This window comes from Halichoeres trimaculatus, unplaced genomic scaffold, assembly GCF_033239565.1.
Source record: "Halichoeres trimaculatus isolate MK-OKI-2021-1 unplaced genomic scaffold, fHalTri1.1 fHalTri1_scaffold_5, whole genome shotgun sequence".
Lineage (NCBI taxonomy): Eukaryota > Metazoa > Chordata > Actinopteri > Labriformes > Labridae > Halichoeres > Halichoeres trimaculatus.
Genome location: NW_027437183.1, coordinates 17,432,988 through 17,453,374, shown reverse-complemented (window position 1 = coordinate 17,453,374; position 20,387 = coordinate 17,432,988). Strand labels below are relative to the sequence as shown.

Below are 20,387 nucleotides of genomic sequence, written 5' to 3'. Positions count from 1 at the left end.
TTGTTTTAGTGTGCCAGTGTGTAACAACCAAACTTGAGCTGACAATACAAAGTTGAAAGTTGAAATCTCAACAGTGAACTGTGGAAAACTTAATCTGAATACATAAACAAATATGGCGGTAAAATTGGCTGACAAGGCTACAGTGTGATGTATTTTTCTTCGAAATATTATCATTATTATAATTTACAGATGTAAAACATACACATATATTAGTTTTATCCATCTTGTCAGGCCTGTCCAACTAAAAGTTTTGGTGCCGAATTTGTGAAGTCTGGAGTTTCCGAGGCGTCCCTGAAGGCGGTGCAGCCTGTTTGAATAAACAGTAGGTGGAGCTAGACGAAGGTGTACACGGTGTTCGCCAACGCTGGGAGCGAGCAGACGGAGCACAACATAGCTAGATTTAATAAATCTTGGGTTTTAAAATCAAACTGGAGCAACGGTAAACACGTTTTTTTTCTCCAAGCCAGAGAGTCCGGACTACAGGACTGAAAGAACCGAGAAGTCCTGTTAACACAGCAGCAGAATGGACGCAGCTCCAGGATAAAGTGAATCATGTCTCCTGCTGTTTATCTGTCACTGCTGGTTGTGGTATCGTGTCACCAGCGGGTCTGCTCGGGATCCCGTGTCCTCAGGAACCGGGCTGGGGGGTCTCTGTACACAACACTAACCATGATGTCCCAAAGCAACGAAGACAAGGTTTGTGAGATTCTGATATTAGAGACATTAATAATATCCTTACTGTCATCCCCTGTGGGGCATGTTCCCCAGGTGTGTGTTTGTGTGTGTTTATTGGGCATAATATGACTTGAGGCAAGTTGTCAGCAGGTTGTTCTTCTGTCACATGACATGTAATGGTTTCAATGGACATGAATACATTTTAACAGCACATGTAATGTGACCTGTGCCCGTTCACATGACAGCAGGACAAACTTACTAGTAGGAGTGTATTGTTGTTTATCTGTAGTACAATGTGGGCACACTGAGATCTCTTTTTCAATCCAGTGCAGTCCAGAGCATCTCCTCTTTAGCATATTTTACCCTCATATCCTTAAATGGCCAATTTTTAACCAAACTCTTATTTAACTTTTAATTCATCATCATTACCACCACTGGAAACGGCAACCTTAAATGTAAACATACATTAATAGAAAAAAAAACATGTATTAGAAAATAGTGACTTAATTGATAGATCATGTGGTGAATTGGATTGTTCTTAGTTTCTCATGCGTGTAGCCTATAAAGAACCTCCTGTGTAAATGTATTGTGAAGTATTAAATAAAGCCTCTGAGGCTGGAGGAGGCAGTGTAGGGAATCAGTAAGTAAGTATTAAAAGTTTCAGCTCAAATGCCTGTAGCAACATGTTGAGGAATCTTGACCAGTTGGGTTTAAGATTCATTATTTCTCTTTGTGTCTTCAGTGTGACCTTGTGATGAACCTCAATGCCTCAGACCGTTGTGCTTTCGTGAGGAACACATCCGACTGTGACATGGAAGATGGCTTCATTAACTATATTAAAGTGGCCTTCTGTCTGCTTCCTATCAACCTCACACCCCTCGTCATTACTCTCTGTGTAAGACCTGTGTGTGTGTGTGTGTGTGTGTGTGTGTGTGTGTGTGTGTGTGTGTGTGTGTGTGTGTGTGTATGTGTGTGTGTATGTCTTGGGGCGTGTGTGAGAGAGTGAAACTGATTCCCAGCACCAGCTGATCATTTGAGGAAGTTAACTTTGCAAAAGGCAGAACAAGGACTCATTAAACTATATTCATCTGACTCTTTGTTCAATAATGGAATATTTGTAAAAATAAGCGACCTGTTTGAATATCCCTGTTTGCAACATAAGTTATAATACTGTAACTCTGAAAGTAGCATAAATTAGTCCGTTTATAAAACTGCTGATCTACACTTCAGATTAGGAGCAACAGGTCAGTTAAGGCCGTGTTTTTAAAGTTCAAAGTATTCAGCCTGGCTCTTGTTTGTGTATCTGGGTATGACACCTCGAGTGGTGCTTGTGTTGTCTCTGGGTGTGTGCTAACAAAGCTTTACTTTCCACTGCTTCTTCACAGATTATATGGCTGCTCTTTCTGTTCCTCATCCTCGGACTCACTGCGTCTAAGTTGTAAGTGTGGCTCACACTATTTATGTCAACATTTGTGTTGCATAACTTGCTCTGCTCTGTGTCTGGTTCAGTGTGCAGCTTGAATAAATAATTCATTTTATTGATCTGCTTCAGCCCTGAAAGTATAACGTCATATGTACAGGGCCTCATGTGCACAAACACACACTCGTGCCCTTGGTTTGTTTAGCTTAACGGTCAGATGACTTTTTCACTGCTTAAGTGTGAAGTTTTATCAAAGGAAGTACAGTTTGTTCTGCATTTTCCCCGCATGCCTTTACTTCATTGAAAAATAGAAACTCTGAGGTGCTTTGTCAATCTCTTTTATTGTAAGCAATCCAACTTCTTCTTTTTCTACAGTTTCTGTCCCAACCTGTCGGCCATCTCCACCAGCCTGCATCTCACTCACAACGTGGCTGTATCCTTGACACTTAGCCTATGTCCGGTCCTCTCCTCTGATAAAAATTTGCTGTGTTTTTATCTAGAATCAGTTTATATCACTCAGGCTGTCGATTCACTAACACAGTTTCTCTCTGAGATGTTTGTTGAAGCTGTGGAATGATTTTCTAAAGAATACTCTCCTTGACTTGCTGAGGGGGTGACATTTCTTGCTCTCGGTAATGGGGCTCCTGACATCTTCAGTGCCATGGCAGCTTTCTCCAACCCACACACTGCCGGGCTGGCTGTTGGAGCCTTGTTCGGTAAGCACAGCCACAGTATGATGGATGAACTAATCAATTGAAAACACTTTGTTGTTTTTGTACCTCATCATGCTCAATTTCTCCTCTCTGTTAGGAGCTGGGATATTTGTCACCACAGTGGTTGCAGGAAGCGTGGCTCTGGTGAAGCCTTTTGCTGTTGCCTCACGTCCATTTCTGCGTGATGTCATCTTTTATATGGTGGCTGTGTTTTGGACTTTTCTAATGTTGTACAGAGGAACCACAACACTGGCAGAAACACTTGGTACACACACACACACACAAGCACAATAACAACACTAACACATCTTATGAATAATTTTCCAGAAAATTATGTTTCTCTGCTGATGTTTGTTTTCATCGGTCCAAAACCTTTCCATCTGTTTGAGATTCTGAAAAGTAGTAATGATAATTCAAAAATATTTTTTATAAATCTGCAGCCTTCCAAAGCAATGTGAGCCAACATCTACAGTAGAGCCCCAGGCTTTAATCTTAGCTGCTTTATGGAAAAATAAATCCCACTATGCTTTCATTACTCTCTGGATTTGGTGGAGCACTTAGGCCAGGGCAACAACAAAGTTAAATAAACTGTTTTATATAATAGTGGTTCAAGATCTTTGTAAAAGCTCAAAAATGTTTCCATCAAGATAAACTTTCACCAGAATTAAAATGATTCATTTTTTCACAGGGTTCCCAAAGAAAAAAACATTTTTTTCATACATAGAATTAAAAGTTGGAGATTAAAGTCAGAAAGAAAATATTGAATTCTAACTTTAGTCAGAATTGAAAAATTCTGAGTTACCTTTTTTGCTGTCTTAACTTCAAAACCATTTTCTTTTAGTGACCCTTAGGCTTTTCTTTTTTCTTTTTTCAAATTGTTAAAGTCACTGGATTATACATTATCACTGGATTAATGTCTAAAGGTGGGACTAAACTTCATCACTCCTGCATTGTTAACTTAACGATGATGTTTCATGATCAACAAATTGTTTCGTGTCAGAAACACGTTGCAGAGCGGAGGAACGCTGTAGATTGTGTTTAAGTAACAAGAGTTAAGCTTAAGTTCTTGAAGATGAATTCGTCTGTGTGTTATTATTTATACTCATGGGCTATAAAGGCCAATAAATACTCAGAACACCTCTCTGACTTATTTTCTCTACCAAGAATGTTTGTGCAAGCCCTGAAAAAACTTTCTAAACACATCTTGAGCTTTCCTTTATTGCTTCATTTCCTCTCTCCAGGCTACCTGGGCCTCTATGTGGTCTACGTGTTGACTGTTATCATCAGCGCGTACATCTACAACAGACAGAAACATTCAATGAATTCAACTGACCACACCGTTGCACGTATTCCAGGTAAAATATAAATGTACATATATAAGTCACGAAAAAAAAGAAAGAAAGCGTTTTAACAATTTGGAGTTTACATTTACTTTGTCTTTGCAGCAGAGTTTCACTCGTCTGACTCATCTGATGATGACGTGCCGTGCGTGCTTGATGGGTCCATACAGCAGGAGTATGGTAGGAATGCATCACCGTGCCATGAACAAGTTAAAGTACATCAAAATGTTTCTGCATAAACAGGATAAAAAATATGCACGCCTGTGCATTTCAGAGTCTGAGTACAGACCACTTCTGCCATACTCTGAGACCACAGCTCAGATCCTGCTGAGTGCTCTGAACCCAGTGGACAGCAGGAAGTGGAGGAGGAAATCATGGAGGTGGAGAACCCTCAAAGTGCTTAAGGTTTGTTTGATTTCGAAATAACAGGAGTGTATAAAACTTAATGAACCCCTGAATGTGTTCCTGCTGTTTTTTTGATTGTTGTTTTCGTCACTCATCAGACACCTTTAGAGGTTCTGCTGCTGCTCTGTATTCCTGTAGTAGACCCTGATAAGGAGGACAAGAACTGGAGACGTCCATTAAACTGCATCCAGCTTATCACTTCCCCTCTGGTGTGTGTGCTTGCCTTCCAGTCAGGAATCTGTAAGTGTGGCACTCTCTCTCAGGGTAAAAGCTGCAAACATACTGCGGCAGATGCCAGACATCATGACAAATCATCGACTTTCTTATTCTCCACGTTTATTGTCTAGATGGAAGTTATATGATCAAAGGTCAGTTTCCTCTGTGGCTGCTGACTCTGCTGCTGGGGCTTTTCCTGTCCGCCATTGTCTTCTGCACCACCACAAACGACTCTCCACCAAGATATCATCCAGTAAGCATGAGGAAGTGAGAAAGTTGGGGGGCATGGGTGTGCTTCTTCCAGATCTTGTAATGTAGGTAATGTAATTGATAAAAAAATAAAGACTCCATGCTTGTGGCTCTTGAGGCATACAGGCACAGATACTTCATATAATGCTGATAGAGAAAAGCACTGGCTCTGAAAAATGTGTACGAATCTTAAGCTTTTGTCGACTGGAGAGTTATAGTTTTCAGGTATTTGATCTTAAACCAAAAGATTAAAGAATTAAAAATATGGCCTCTCTACCCTTGGGACATAAAATAGTCAGCTGATGTCATCATATTAGTTGCATGTTTTTTGTTTATGTTGTGATGATAAAACACGTCCTCTTGCTCAGGTTCATGTAGGTCTGTGTTTGTTTTTCTTCTCTGCAGTTGTTTGCTCTCCTGGGCTTCGTGGTGAGTGCTGTGGTGATCAGTGCAGCAGCCTCTGAAGTGGTTAGCCTTCTGCACATGCTCGGTGTGGTGCTGAGTCTTAGTAACACAGTGTTGGGCCTGACACTGTTGGCCTGGGGAAACAGCATAGGAGGTGATATCTGGGAACTGTTTTTTTGTAACTTATGGACAGAAATGTATTTTCGTTTAAAGTCACGGTTTGTATTTCTCTCTGCAGACTGTTTTTCTGACATTACCATCGCCCGGCAGGGCTACCCACGGATGGCCATATCTGCCTGTTTTGGAGGCATCATATTCAGTATCCTTATCTTTCTATGATGCGTCATATAATTTTACATGTACAGCAGATGTTTGTGTCTTTGACTGAATTTTCAGACATGCTGTTTGGAGTTGGTTTAGGCTGTCTGGTGCAAATATATCGAACTCACTCTTATGTGCAGGTACTTTCACATTCACAGATTCTGGGTTAATTATTGGAGTAGATAACTGCTAACATTAAGCATGTTCCATCTTTGTCTCTTTCTCCTTTTCAGTTTGAAGTCGAGGGTTTGCTGACGTGGGTTCTTGCCGGTTCTCTTGGTTTATCCCTGGTCCTGTCCTTCATCACAGTTCCTCTGTGCCGGTTCCACCTTGGTCGGCCGTACGGGATCTTCCTCCTCTTCTTCTACATCGCCTTTCTTGTCATTGCACTGCTCACAGAGTTTGGACAGATCCACATGTTATAGATCTGACTCCAAAGCCAGTCTACAGTGAAGGATGCCTTCCCATGATGCAACTGGAACAGAGGCTGCACTGACCTACACGCCATTAATGCACTATTTATACAGGAAACATGATCACACTCAGTGCACCAGCCTGCTCTCGAAGAACCAAAAGCAGAAACTTAAAAACAAACTCTTCGGTTTTGAGAGGGCTGAAACTAATCGCCACATTGTGCCTTTATTACAACAACTTATTTGTGCGGACTAAAGCTGTGACGGCACTTTTGGTGTCCACAGGGAAGACGCATATATTTGTAAATTGAAACATTGTGAATGCACTAAATGTACTATAAATCAAAATGTTCAATGACACTGTACAGAGCTGCATTAAAATGATCTGGGTTTGGTATTTGTTTTTACATGATGTACAGCAGTAATGCTATGCTTGTCTTTCTTCATTATCAGGACTGGAGCAAACACTACATGGAAATGAGGAGGTAACAACAGCAAAAATACATTGATAAACACAAAAATTTCAACAGTTTAATAAAATTTCTTATCAACTAACTAAAATATGTTACAGAATAAGAAGTTATAAAAAAGTAAAATATTTTAAAGTTTTTGGAAACATGAGTTAGGAGAGACACCTGTGGAGCGGAGCTAAAAGGAGTGTAATTGCTTTGAGTTTTGGTCTTATGTTTTAGTAGAAGTTAATACATTTTGTATGAGCCACTGATCTAAGGCATCAGGTTAAAGTTCTATGGTGATTAATACGAAGCCACAAAAGGCCTTCAGCAGTGAACCTTTACATTATTCAGGCTCCCTGCCCACATTTGCTGTAGTCCTCAAAAAGGCCAAAAGAGGGCATCTGTCCCACATGTGTAGTTCTGTCCCTTCGTCTGGTCATCACCGCTCAGGGCTCCAGAAAAGCCTTCCCTTCATGTCACTCTTATATGAGTTCAAAAGGTCATGGTAAAAATGAGGAGAACAGGTGTAGAGGTGGAGAACTTCTGGATTGACGGGAGTTTGTAGCATTGTTATAACATCGGTGTTATAAAATGTTGTAGTGTGTTTGCACTGCTGGGAGCTAGTTGATGCTGTGAGGTCCAGTCCGTGAGTTGAGCTGAGGCTCAGGGAAGGAAGACAGGTTCGACACAGGACTGTCAAGCTCCTGTTCTAGGCTTTGGTCTGTCTGAGGCAGGGTTTCTCTTGAATACTCTGCATACCACTCCTGAAAAAAGGCAATGAAAAGGTTTGGAGAATTCCACACACATAGAGCTCTTAGTATCAAGATTAGTTTTTCCATTTCTTACCTGTATCTCCTCCTCATACATTTTCATGCTGAGGTCACTCTTTGTTCTTGACCTGCGGCCAAGGTAAACTAGAGATGTGTGCTGTGCAGGTAAACACAGGAGGGAAAGTCAGTAAGAGGGACTCCAAGTGAAGAGCAGAATGCAGAGAGATCCAGAGAGGCCTGTTTCTTACCCCGCCTCTGTCCATAGCTTGAAGGACTCCTTGAAGAGAGCTGAGGGAGGACAGTCCAGAGCAGATCTGCTTGTACAGCTCCAGAGTGGCCAGAGATTCATCCCGACCCACCTCTACCTCGAACACAATCCCATTCTCATCTAAAGCAAGCACACACATAGATAGAAACATCTCACACACTTCACCAGCAGACAAATATCCATTCATCTGAGCTTCTGACACATGTTCATCTGAAATATGAGGGGAAAATAAAACAAATATTTCAATAACACCAACACATGAACACATGCTCTGTCTCACCCTCTGGGCTCTCCAGTGGTTCTCTGTTCTTGCGGCTATAGTTCATGCGGAACACAAACGCATCCAAAATGAACGCCACAATGATGGTCATCACCACCTTCAGAAGGATGCATAAAAGTATTACATGCACAATCATGTTTATCATATTCAAAAGAGATAGACACAAAACTCTGTTGCAAACTCCTCCAGCAGATACTGCTGCACAGGCCTCCTCACCATGGTAACGATGTAGAAAGTCATGAAGTACAGCCGACTCCAGTGGCTGGTCATTGAAGTGACTCCTTCCTGTGGGAGGGTGAACAGCAGTAATGAAATGAGTGATCAATGACAAGACTGCAGAGCAGTGGCTTCAGGTCACAGAGAAATGATGTGATCTTACCATGGTGATGTACCAGTTATTGACCACAGTCAGCTCAAACAGAGTCACTTTAGAAAAAAACACCAGAGACTTTGAATGAAACACAACACATTGAGAAGAAAAACACACAGTTAAATCCCCAAAAGCAGCTTGATTTGTATTTTTTCTTAGTGGGATAAACCTCTATTGTTGTTCAAACAGCCAAAGACACATCAGTGAGCTGCATTAAAACATAATCCCAAACAAAGCTCAGCTACACCTGTTCACTGTTGGCAGAACAGCAGCTCAGTCTGTAGAGACTTAGCTTGAAAACCTCTTGAAGTCCTGTGTTAAATTATTAGTAAGATGTGTCAGATCCTCTCATTGGCACTGTCTTTTAAACAAAGCAGCAAACACCTAATTGTTCAGGGTATTCACTCACTCTAACGTCTCCATTTAATCACTTTTTTTCATGTTTCAACAACAGAGTGAAAACATAGAATTTAATCAAGTTTAGCCTCGTCTTCCTCTTTCATAAAAACTAGAATGACAAAATCTACTGCTGAGAAAATCAGAAAGATGACAATGTTTTTGTCTTTTTGAGGAATTAGTCCATAGTAAGAACAACATGAAGAACCAAAACTATATAATATAAAAGTACGAAAGGACCTATGGGGCACAGGTGGCCTAGCGGTCAAGGTTGCATCCCATGATGTTCACCTTTAAGCTGGTGGCCCAGGTTCAAGCCTGTGACCTATTTCCCAATGAGGGTGAGGTCAATCACCACCTCACCCTGTTTCCTGCTCTATCCACTGTCCTGTCCTCTCCAATTTAAGGCGTTAAGAGCCTAAAAAAGTAACTTTTAAAAAGAATAATGACTTACCAAAGCTGCTCAGAATGTTGTCGAAGTTGTTGAGATAATAGTAGCCTTCTTCTAACACTGTTTTGTTGCCGTGTGTGTCATTGTTGAGTCTGTAGGAGTCTGCCACTGTGCTGGTGCTAAGAGAGGAGGGATCAAAGATAAAGTCATTATAATTTACCAGCAAAACAACATTCAAGCACCCACGACCCTGACCAGGATAAGCAGTTTAGAAAATGAATGAATGACAAAATTAAAGCATCCGAGGAATTCAATATAAAGACGGGAGAAATACAGAGTGAGTATCACAGAGCAACAATGATGTAATTACTCACTTGCAGCAGTTTGGATAAACCACACCAGCAAAGAACTCCATCCCCACGATGGCGAAGGAGTAGTAGAAAATGATCAGAGTTAAACCCAGACTTGCCATTCTGGGGAAAAGCTCAAACATGGTGTCCAACACGTTGCGATACCTCTGTTTTATCTTAAACAACCTGTGAGAGATAACAAGACCAGATACAGACTTCAAGTAAATTATGAAGTGAAATATATACACACTGACCAGCCATAACTTTAGGATCACCTGCTTTATATTTATTAGACTACACTCTAAGTGACTGGCATGTATATGCTTTAATACATAAATGAATACAAACCTCAGCAGCTGGATTGGTCTGAGAACTACAATGAAGTAAAAAGGCTCCATATCAAAGGCGAGAGCAATCAGGCCCAGGAAGGCAAACACAGTCACAAAGAAGTCAAACCTAAACAAAGAGACATGAGGGGAAGTTGTATTGTTTTCATTAAAAAGCCGTATTAACCTTCATTAAATCTATGACTAAATTATTTAAGTTTTACAAACTGAAGTAGGCTCCACCTAAAGATTTATTTTCTAGCGCATTCAATGTCGCCCTCTGAATAATTTGCTTTTGTGAGTCTCCAAAACTGCAAAGTCTGAGTTCTGAAGTTTTAGAGTCAGTGCTCATCTGGTGTGTCTACAGACCCAGTGTTACTCACAGATTCCACCCAGAGCTGAAATAAGCCATCGGACCCAAACCGGAAATTTTCAACAACACCTCTACACCATAAACTACAAGTGGAAAGACAGAGGCAGAGTTAATGTAAGCATATGTAAGTACAAGTTAGTACATACAGTGCTTTAAATGCCCTCTATGCACATCTCATGCTGTATGCTAACGCTAAGCCTGCAGCACACTCACTGGTCAGGAAAACAATGTAACTCCAGGGGACACTGGATCTGGACCAGGAAAATCCACCTGTAAGAAGAGAGGATGGTGAGAGAAACTGTTGTGCTCCCCTTCAGTGACATGTACTGTGTGTATTTAAACAGGGATCATCTTACTATTCAGGGTGTATGTCTCCACCAGGATCCACACACCGTTGAAAGCCACCACCACATCTGCAGCCACAACAAATAGATAAAATGTTAAGGATGAGCTTTGTCTCTATGTCTATACAGTCAGCTGAAAGAATGTTGATGGTTACACTTACACATGACATATTGGAAACCCTTTGACTTCACAAGCAGGTTGATGCCTGTTAAGGCAAAAGAGAAAGCACTGAAGACGAGGAAGAGAAACTGGTCCCCTCAATAAAATGAAATAGTATAGCTAAAAGTGTAAAAAAAAACGAGAACTTGCCTTTGAAAATGAGGAAAGTCGTGTGTGGAAGGTCATCAAACCAGTGCTCTCCACTGCGTCGCTCCTTAACAACACACAAAACAGGACATGAATTAAAGACCACCAAAACATAACAACAAAATACAGTGGTCAAATCCACACATGGCTTCTTACCTTCCATTTAAGACCAGTGACCTCATAAAACTTATAGAAGTCCTGCAGACTGCAGCAGAAAAGACTCTGTTAACTTAAGTGACATGAAAGATGAAAATGTAAAATTGTATCAGATGTGTCAGTCACCTGAGCATGGGCGCCCCTGAGGTGTTCAGAGCTTTATATGTGAGGAAACGGTCTCGTGCAGACATCCGGGGTCTGTAGAACCGCATCAAACCATCAAACTGTTTGAGTGACACGCCCATCGGCCTCTGGAGAAACCAAAAACACAAGCAAGCACAGCGGCCATGATGGATTAATGCAAACAAAGGCACTTTGGATCAAATGTTTATTTAGACTGCACAGAATACCGAGGTCATACCTGCCGACTGACCAACAGCTGAAACGCATGGTCAATCGCTGAGCGCTTGTGAAGCAGAAGAGACTTAAACTTCATCTTCTCAACATCGTTAAATGTATCGAACACCACAGCCAAGAGCTAGAGAGGACAGAGAGGGTAACAGTAAGTGAAGCTGGCATGTGAAGAGGGTGGGGCTTACTTTTTGGCTCCATTTATCAATACTTAAATATCAGTTAGCATGGATGCTTCCTGTGACTGCTCACCAGGTTCATGACGAAGTAAAGCTCAATTGAGAGATAAACAATGAAGAAAACACAGGACCAGCGGTTCTTTGAGTAAGATGGCATCATCACATCAGGGAAACTACAAGAAAAGAGAAGCAGAGGTTTGATCACAAGACACAAGCTGAAAACTGTGAAATCAGCCTCAACGAAAATGTAGTGACGCAATCACACATTTGAACTGGGCTCTGAAAGTAGGAAGTACCTATGCCATGCTGTTCTGTATAAAAATAATATGCTTACTTTGCAGTGGTCAGCAGCACAAATAGACTGACCATGCTGTTCTCCAGAGTACTGAAATACTGCAGTGAGAGGAAAGAGGCGAGTCAGGAGCTCTGACCACAACACGATGGAACCATTTCAGTCCCACGATATTCATAAGTATAACAAAGTGATGTTGAAACTCAACCTACTGGGTCTGATGCATTTGTGGAGAAAAGACAGAAACCTGTGGAGTGACAAATTAACAGTCATATGTAGAAAAACAGAGAAGACAGACAAAGCCTCTCCCCTCATTTTTTCCTTAAATAAACTATGTAAGCAAAAGAAGAAACAGTTTCTTTTAACATTCCGTGGAAACTTTTTCTTACCCAAGATAGCAAATATAACCATAAAGAAGAGCAGCAGAAGGAGAATGTCGATAAATGGTGGGAGGGACTGGAAGATCTGGCGCAAGTTTCTGAATAGATGAAAGATCCAGGTCAGTGATGGGTCACATCAGAGAAATCATGTAAAAACAACAAAATTACACAAAGAAGAACAACTGAGATCAACCCACACAAACGGCAAATAAAAGTGCTTCACAAGCTTATTGTTGGCTATAAGTTTTAGACACTAGTGACAAGAGAGTAAAGAGGCACCGAACCAGTGTTTACCTGACCAGTGTGTACCTGTTTGTGCATTTCTGAATGTGTGGGTCAACATTTACCTGCGTACAGCACCACAGTATCGACAGTCCACCAGGAAAATTGGCCTGAGGGCCCTGGTCACTCGCACATGAGACGTCTGTCTGATCAGAACTACTATGGCCTCCACAAACTGCAGCAGCAACACACACGTCTGCACAAGAAAAGGAGACAACATGAACAAGGCACAAAATAGGATCCCAAACCATGAACTAACTCTTGCGAACAGTGATGGAACTGAGCTATGTGAGAGTGATCATTGCAGGAGAACTGCTTTTTTAGTCACCTTAACCATGGTCCTCTTGTGTCGTATGAAGGTGTGGAAGCCTAACCAGCGCATTTTCATACACAGCTCAAATGCCACTACAACCAAAGCCAGCAGCTCCAAAGTGGCGTGAACCTGCAAAGAGATCAGCCACTTTTTTTTTACAGGGAACAGCATACAGAAGCTTGTGTGAAAGTGTGTTTGTGCAGGTTTGTTCACTTACGTAGACATCAAGGCGCAGGGAGGGCACAGCAGGAGCTTCACACAGCGACAGCATCATTAGCAGCAGGCCTGTCAGCAGCTCCATCATGTAGAACACGTGGTTATGGGCAAATAGGTATGCCGCCAGCGCCTTTGGGTTCCGAGGATGGGTGAAGAACTTATCATTGTTCTCTCCTTCCTGTCCGTGAAATTCAATTCAATTGTTATGAAGGTGTAGGGCTGTGATGGTACACTGCATTATTTCAAAAAGGTTTAAATAACAGTGTCCTCCTCCTTTCTTTCATGTATCCTTTCTATGAATGACATTGGGTGCTACAAGTGTTCATACTAATTTTAAGTGACTCTTACCCAAACGTGAAGAAGTATATGAACAGGAGAATGTGGAAATAACCTTTTTCACAACACAAACACTGTCACAGCTAATTGCTTCAGTCGTTTTTTTGTTGAAGTATGTGAACCATTCCATAAATATTGGTTGAATTTCTAAGCTTTAGTGTTTTTGTCATTTGTGATCCCATTAAACATCATTTGAGTGAAAACTTCAAAAAAGCTCCCAGGGTTTTCTGTATTCTCCTGTGCATATAATCTATCTGCCTTTTGTTTACTATACAAAAAAGATAATTAAAAAATTATCACAACCCCAACTTGAAACCAGCTGCTCCCAAAATACCAATTAAATGGAAAATGTTCATTAAAAATTTAAAGGTGCCTGTTGGTAATAAACAGAGCCTAACCAAACTAACACAGGGTGAGTAAAATCAGGCTCAATCATTACAAAAAGAAAGCAAACTATTCCATAAAATGACTTTTCAAATACACCATAAAGAATGAAATGTGATCAAAATGTCATCAGGCATGTTGGAAACATACATTTATGTGAGAAGATTGATAACACTGAAGCACATTAAACAGCCTGCTGCCTGCATGCTTGTTTGAGAGTTGTTGAACAGCCAAGAAATGCGCTCATACCTTTTATATTTGCATTGAAAACCCTTGCCTCTTGGCTTATCTTAAATTTATGATGTATTGCAGTTATTTGTACAGTAAGATATCCAAGTGAAGCTGTGATCTGAATATCTACACAGTATGATTAGTGTAATAAAAGCTAGTACACAACCCCGTGCTCTCAGTTTCTTGCACTGTGCACATGGTAAAAAACGGATGTAACAGTCCACTGCTTGAGAATACCTGCAAGTAGATGGCTGCCTCTTGGTAGTTCATCTCCCAGCTCTGCCGCAGGGACACATTTTGAGCTCTGTAGTTTGGGCCCGGTGTGGGGATCACTGAACTGTTGACTATGTCATAGTTTCCTCCTCCGCCATCTGTACAGACATGGGTTTTTAGAGTGTAATTTAATTTTATGTGATATTAATGTGTTTGAACCAGAAGGACACTGTGACATCAATCATCATCTTAACTGGTTTCATTATGTATCTTTCATTCGGTACCAATATCCATATATCTTACACACACACACACACAAACACACACACACACACACAAACACAACATAACTAGGGGTGGAGATCCCTACCAATGCAGTCTAGTTCTAACTGGAAGGCGTAGGAAGAGATCACAACAGGACTCTCAGTTTGGATCTGATCTTCATGGAAACCAGCTACTCGCCCACACGAGCAATCCATTGATCAGTGTGTGAGCTGCAGCAGTGTGAATGTCTTCAAGGTTTCAAAAGTTTACAACACACACAAGTCTGTGTGTGTGTGTGTGTGTGTGTGTGTGTGTGTGTGTGTGTGTGTGTGTGTGTGTGTGTGTGTGTGTGTGTGTGTGTGTGTGTGTGTGTGTGTGTGTGTGTGTGTGTGTGTGTGAGTGTGTGTCTGTGTGCCTGTGTGTCATTCACAGTGCACAGTTCTTAGTCCAGACATCTGGAGATACAGATGGCCGCACATTCCACTTCAGCCTGTTTCAATCTCCAGGAACCTTGAGGTGCAAGTCCTCACAGTTTAGGAAAAAATCAGGCCAGGCTCAGAGGATTAAAGTAGCAGTGGAGAGAGAGCAGCATTCACAACAACTGACAGTGAAGATAACATTAAGTAAATCTGAGACAAAAAGTTGCTACTTTTGGAGAATGCCTCTGTGATAGGATCACTTGTGACTGGCAGAGTGGAAAACCCTCCTGTTTCAGCCAGACTGTGAGCTTTGAACCCACTGAGAATGCACCATGTGAGCATTGATGTCACACTGTCCTTTACTCTTCCGTCCTGCTACAGACAGGAAACAGACACACGACAGATATAACACAAGAGAAGTAAGCCGTGTCCTAGGAAAGGAAAAGGGGCTGAATTCAGAGTAAAGGGAAGAAATCTGAATTCTAGAGAAATCAGCCCACAGTTGAAAAACAGAGAGCAAATTACCGACAAAAACTTTATAAAAACACTTCTTTCTTATCCCTGCACTGACTTCTCAGACAACAGAAGACATCTGGATTCCTGCAGAATCTCTCACAAATATAAAAGAGCAGTTTCCCTCCATGTGTGTTTTCAGCTGCAATTCTAATCCTGTCTGAGTCCTTTAGGGTGCTCTTCTCATGCACTGCACATCACATGTTTCTGCTTCAGGCCCAGCTTTTTGGACAAAAGGCCAGATCATATGAGTATCTGAAAAGCAGTCACAGGCTTTTTCCTCCCACCATGACAGCAACGGATCAAGAAGAAGTTTAAAGATCAAATTCCAGTCTAGTTGCAGCCTTGCTGTTTTCCTGACAGTCGTATACCCGGTGTCCACAGTGTTCGACTCCAACTTGTCATTTGTTTGAGAACAATAACATGTTTGTAAGTCCCAGTCAAAAACACAGATGGGTCTGGTTCACAGAAACACAAACAGGCTCAGCAGTCAGGATTCCCTTGGGATGGATAAAATCTAGTGTTGCCGCTCTCCAAAGTCTCCTGACAAACTGCAATAAAACTGGACTTCCAACTGAGCATGTGATCTCTCTCTGAAGTGGTACAATCCTTAGTGTCCAGCTCAAACCCCCTCTCTTTCTTAAAAATAAAACCCCCGAAGGCAATCAGCAGGAACAGACTGATACTTCCTCTTACTGTCCACCTCTCCCTGATATCCTGAAAAAAACCTTCCTGTTTACCTCCAGGGTCAGATAAAATGTCCTAGTAAGCTCACACATATTCACACAAACACTTAAACACAGGCTGTAGACATTCACACATACGACACACATGCAACTCAGGGAGGGGCTGAGAGGCTCATGTCTGCTGAACCAGCAGTTTCTCAGGTGGGACATTTTGTAGCTTATATGTGAGGAATACAAAAGCAGCAGGGTTTCTATGGAGAGAGGTACATGGTCAACCAAGTATAGCGTGTACACATGTGATCTTAGAGCCTAGTGATTGGTCTGATTCGTACTTTACAGTAATATGGTCTGGGCATGCAGCAAGTATGCAGTGAGTATTAAAACTGTTAAATTGTCTGAAAATGCAGGATTGCAGCTCTGGTAAGTTGAGTATTTACTTGATATCATACAATCTACTAAGGTTAAAAATATAAACTTTAAAAAAAAGTTAACCAAGACATATACAGAAATTGCATCACTATGCAAGAGAGTAAGATTATTGGAAGGCTTTTAATGTCACTAACTTTTCTCTGTACCAACAGAAATCAGTGCAAATGGACGGCTCCTTCAAGAAATTCTCTGTTGGTGTTTCAAATGCAATATTTTGAAACATCTCTTCTGTGACTTTGAAGAAGCTTTATCTTACTTTCGTCTCCCCTCTCCGTCTCCTCACTGAGCAGACCGCTGTTTGCTTCGTCCCAGGTCAAGATGAGAGGCACATCGTCGTCTGCATCCATTCTGGCAGATAAACAAACTGCAACGTGCCTTGATTTTTAAAAATGCAATACGTGTTAATCTAAGCAACGCACTTGCTATATGAGGCCATGGTTTCTTCGACGAACAGTTAAAGGACTGCACATCTTGGTTGCTCAAGGCTAACGCCAGGGCGAGTTTTAGCTAACAGAACGGAGTACTTTTCACGATGCTCTAAGAGAGACTGCAGCCAACTACAGGTTGAAACGTTTGGTTGAATCGGCAGCTTTCACACTGTGTACAGCTAGCAAGGTCTGTTGGTGGCAGATTTTGTTTTCTTCCTGGCACAGATGGCATCTGTCACGAACGACTGGTTCGCAGTCACTGAGGCTAACAAGCAGCGATAGTCGTTCCCTGTCCATCACTGCATCGTTAATACCTCTTCGACAGTCAACCGATTCCCTACAACAGCATCATCTTATTTATAATAACAGAAACAACCCACATGAGACGATGTTACCAAAGTCATGTGAACACAAACTATGAGCGCATCAATGGTACAGCTAGATCAACAAACGTTCACGACACTGAAACAATTCACGGCAGTGCTCAGTGACCGGTTGCCACTTGCCCAACTTCAAAATAAAAGCCTGTAAATTCATTGTCAGTGCTGCACAAATACTCCAATAAATGCTACGTTTTATTTGCCTACTAATTGTGTCTTTGTGATGAAAGACACAAAATTCGTATATACGTACATACAGATATTCTTTTGCAGCGCAAACTACGCACAGATTGGCAATTTGATCTCCGTTAGTGGTATCATAGCAACGCCAAACACATCTGCTTGAAGTCGACATATCAGAGAAAAGGTAACAGTTATTATTTTGGGGAAAGGCTGATTATAACGTCTCCTTAAAATAGGACCTGATATCTTTGTACGTATATATGTGTTTTTATTATTATTTTGTGATCCTATGTGGTCTTACAAACTTTTACACTAACTTAACAGACATTTTGATATAAGGTTATAGAGTCTGAGAATAAGAAGGTTTAACTTAACATTCGTTATTGGTCTGTGCATATGCTTGTTTGTTTGTTTGTTTTAGGCATAGAGCTAAGAGGCAGAAATGCTCCTGTTTGATAGGAACTGACAAGTCATATCAATTTAGAAAATGCGTTTAAATGCCAATGATAAAGGATCAAATGAAAAAAAGTGAAATTGTTAGTTTAGGATTTTTCTTAATAAAAGAAATTGACCAAGACAAAACAATACATTTTCCTCATTATGCCATTCAATTTTATGTAGTTTTTATTATTCTTTAATTTGTACAAATAATCATGACTTTGTTCTTTTTCTGTATTTATGTCACAGCATTGACAACCTATTTTTTTTTTTTTTTCAGTATCATCCTGAAATGTGAATCAGGGACTCAGAGAACATTTTCAATCAAATCCAAAAGAAAAAAAGTGAAATAAATTAGATCAGAGGTCAGCTCAGATTAATTAGCATGACTTTATTGAAACTTTAGATGTATCTCAGTTTTTGACGTGTGTACTCTAAATGTGACAGAATGTCCAGAGGAGGGGTGAGAGCACTGTCGAAGACAAAGACCCAACCTGAAGATGCTCTGCAGAGACAACACAAGCTGCCAGGGAAGAAACTGCTTCCTCCTGAGGCTCAACGGATCTCAAACATTTTAGGGAACTGCATTAGTCAAATTGAGTTTGCAGCAACTTTGCCAGCCATTCTCAAGTCAAGCAGTGTGCCTAGTGATTTGGATGAGGGGTTGAGCAGAGCACTTCAAAAGCATCAAAAAATGGCAGAAAAACTGGAGACATTCAAGGGTCTCCAAAAGGAGTCACATGGAGAACAAGGAGGACTAGATAGAGAAGAAAGAGCTCAGCTTGAAGAGGACTTTAGGAACTCTGTCAGGAATCTACTCAGGCATTGCAGGGCACATCCAGCCTACCTGAATACAACTTCTGATTTGAGGTCAGAGCAGAAAATTGAATTGGGAGAGAGTGTGTCCATATTAATAAAAGAGGTGAAAAAGTTTCACAGCCATATGAAGGAAAAATTGCTGACCAGTGTGGATGAAGAGCTAGCACAAGCCCTCCGCAAGTCTGTATCTTCAGCCCTGATCATGAGCAAAGCAAAGGAAGACCAGCAAGCTGCACATGAAAAGCTGATAGATGGAGAGGTGAGTCACTATGTGGCGGTCAGGACTGTTACATTTTAAACTTGACCAGATGCAGGTATAGAAAATATACATTTTTTTATTCAGGTTTACACATCGATGCTTTTTTCCTTTTTCAATTTATGTGTTGTATCTCATTGTATTCCAGATTTCACTGCACAACTCAATGATTGAAAATGAGCAGCGTTCCCTGGAAAAAAAGAAAAGAGAAGAGGCGAGCGTATTAATTCCGGACAGCCTCAAGCCACACACCAAAACATCAAAGATAAACCGTTTGCAACAGGAAATTGATCAACTACAAACACAACTCAACAGTTTGATGCTTGAAAATAGAGAAGCAGAGAGAGCAATCCAAGAGGTAGTATCTCCAAAGTCTTGTCAAAAATCTTCAAGATTCAGTTGTACTGGCACATATGCTTATGCGATCTTTTTTTGTCTTTCTTTTCAGAAAAATGAGAAAATAGAGACAGAAATTCAATACTTGCTTCAAACATTTGACACTGATATTGGAGAAATCCAGGTACAGACACAGAGACAAACTTGCCAATACAACTTACCCAAAGTTAATGGAAATACATGTTAAATCAAACTGCTGATGTGTTTTAACTTTTCATGTCTTTTTTTTTTTTTTGCTTTAAACCCCCACCCCTGAACCCCTCAATACCATAATGTGTGCAGGCCAACCTGGAGATGAATGAAATTAATTTTGAAAGGGAGCTGGAGGAGCTGAGGAAACTCAAGATACCCTTTTCAGTCCTTGAGACAGAGTTCAATCAAATACAAGAGAAGCATGTTCTGGAGGAAGAGAAGAGGAAGGAGGAGATGAGGGAGCTGGAGCTTAAGACCAAAGCTGCTATCTATGCACAGGCCTGGTGGAGAGGCTACAGTACCCGCAAAGCTCTGAAGAACAAGGGCAAAAATAAAAAGGCCAAAAAAGGCAAAGGCAAGAAAACCAAATAAACTAGCTACTAGTTTAACTACTCTGATGATGCAGTGTTTTACTTCTCTAACAATGCAGTGACAAATTTTACCCATGGAATGTATTGTTGCATTGCAGGGTATATACTGGATATCTGATGTTAAGTGTGTTTTTGTTTGTTTCTTAACAAATCAATTTATGCTGTAAAAGTACATGCTCTTTTTAAAATTCTTTTTAGAAAGGGATACTTGATACTTTGATGCAGTACAAAAACGTATCCAAAATGGTTTTTTTTAAGTGTAGTGGGGGCATAAGTTGTCATATATTTATCATTTCATCCCTTTGTACATATGATAAAGTCTGGCTAATCTGATTGGTATTGCTTTCTGGGAAACTCCTGGATATTCCTCAAAAAAAACAAAAAACAAAAAAAAAACTAGGGGTTAATGACCCAGCTAGTGAGCAACATAATTTATAGTCATGCACTCCCTCAGTGTGTTTACTGTCGCTGGTTCCTCAAATGACCACAGGGT

The 20,387-nt window shown here is 40.9% G+C and overlaps 3 protein-coding genes across 6 annotated transcripts; 2 read left to right on the top strand and 1 right to left on the bottom strand.

The window, feature by feature from the left end:
• Positions 1–311: 311 nt before the first annotated feature.
• Positions 312–6,169, top strand: slc8b1 (solute carrier family 8 member B1). 2 transcript variants are annotated; one of them, XM_074669997.1, is made up of 15 exons: positions 312–696; positions 1,418–1,570; positions 2,061–2,113; positions 2,471–2,528; positions 2,706–2,811; positions 2,906–3,073; positions 4,050–4,163; positions 4,254–4,328; positions 4,429–4,553; positions 4,652–4,793; positions 4,901–5,022; positions 5,424–5,577; positions 5,662–5,742; positions 5,820–5,884; positions 5,978–6,169. In XM_074669997.1, exons 1-15 carry the CDS (start codon positions 553–555, stop codon positions 6,167–6,169), a joined length of 1,752 nt encoding a protein of 583 aa, XP_074526098.1. In that variant the 5' UTR covers positions 312–552. The 2 variants fall into 2 exon arrangements, with proteins under 2 accessions (XP_074526098.1, XP_074526097.1); XM_074669996.1 differs by having other exon boundaries at positions 4,423–4,553.
• A 394-nt stretch (positions 6,170–6,563) lies between these two features.
• Positions 6,564–17,330, bottom strand: tpcn1 (two pore segment channel 1). The gene is made up of 26 exons (XM_074669994.1): positions 16,688–17,330; positions 14,145–14,278; positions 12,958–13,134; positions 12,756–12,869; positions 12,493–12,623; positions 12,155–12,243; positions 11,978–12,012; positions 11,808–11,866; positions 11,547–11,646; positions 11,305–11,421; positions 11,070–11,194; positions 10,944–10,992; positions 10,791–10,854; positions 10,642–10,686; positions 10,493–10,549; positions 10,350–10,406; positions 10,147–10,219; positions 9,786–9,893; positions 9,462–9,623; positions 9,151–9,266; positions 8,310–8,356; positions 8,147–8,215; positions 7,931–8,027; positions 7,631–7,770; positions 7,459–7,539; positions 6,564–7,376 (listed from the first exon to the last, which is right to left on the bottom strand). The coding sequence occupies exons 1-26, from the start codon at positions 16,776–16,778 to the stop codon at positions 7,233–7,235; spliced, it is 2,481 nt and encodes an 826-aa protein (XP_074526095.1). The 5' UTR covers positions 16,779–17,330; the 3' UTR covers positions 6,564–7,232.
• Positions 17,331–17,457: 127 nt separating this feature from the next.
• drc10 (dynein regulatory complex subunit 10) lies at positions 17,458–19,895 on the top strand. 3 transcript variants are annotated; one of them, XM_074671051.1, is made up of 5 exons: positions 17,458–17,606; positions 18,308–18,938; positions 19,084–19,293; positions 19,384–19,455; positions 19,614–19,895. In XM_074671051.1, the coding sequence occupies exons 2-5, from the start codon at positions 18,309–18,311 to the stop codon at positions 19,893–19,895; spliced, it is 1,194 nt and encodes a 397-aa protein (XP_074527152.1). In that variant the 5' UTR covers positions 17,458–17,606; position 18,308. The 3 variants fall into 3 exon arrangements, with proteins under 3 accessions (XP_074527152.1, XP_074527154.1, XP_074527153.1); XM_074671053.1 differs by having other exon boundaries at positions 17,601–17,672; XM_074671052.1 differs by lacking the exon at positions 17,458–17,606 and adding an exon at positions 18,139–18,225.
• The last annotated feature ends 492 nt before the right edge of the window (positions 19,896–20,387 follow it).

Bases quoted from the DNA above. Each gene is read 5' to 3' on its own strand.
- slc8b1 (XM_074669996.1), top strand. From the start codon at position 553: ATGTCTCCTGCTGTTTATCTGTCACTGCTGGTTGTGGTATCGTGTCAC. The intron at 697-1,417 runs GTTTGTGAGATT...TTGTGTCTTCAG, and splicing joins CCCAAAGCAACGAAGACAAG to TGTGACCTTGTGATGAACCT. The intron at 5,023-5,423 runs GTAAGCATGAGG...TCTTCTCTGCAG, and splicing joins CTCCACCAAGATATCATCCA to TTGTTTGCTCTCCTGGGCTT.
- tpcn1 (XM_074669994.1), bottom strand. From the start codon at position 16,778: ATGGATGCAGACGACGATGTGCCTCTCATCTTGACCTGGGACGAAGCA. The intron at 11,867-11,977 runs GTAGGTTGAGTT...CTCTCACTGCAG, and splicing joins CCACAAATGCATCAGACCCA to TATTTCAGTACTCTGGAGAA. The intron at 7,771-7,930 runs GTGAGACAGAGC...TGCTTGCTTTAG, and splicing joins ACCACTGGAGAGCCCAGAGG to ATGAGAATGGGATTGTGTTC.
- drc10 (XM_074671051.1), top strand. From the start codon at position 18,309: ATGTCCAGAGGAGGGGTGAGAGCACTGTCGAAGACAAAGACCCAACCT. The intron at 18,939-19,083 runs GTGAGTCACTAT...ATTGTATTCCAG, and splicing joins AAAAGCTGATAGATGGAGAG to ATTTCACTGCACAACTCAAT. The intron at 19,456-19,613 runs GTACAGACACAG...TAATGTGTGCAG, and splicing joins CTGATATTGGAGAAATCCAG to GCCAACCTGGAGATGAATGA.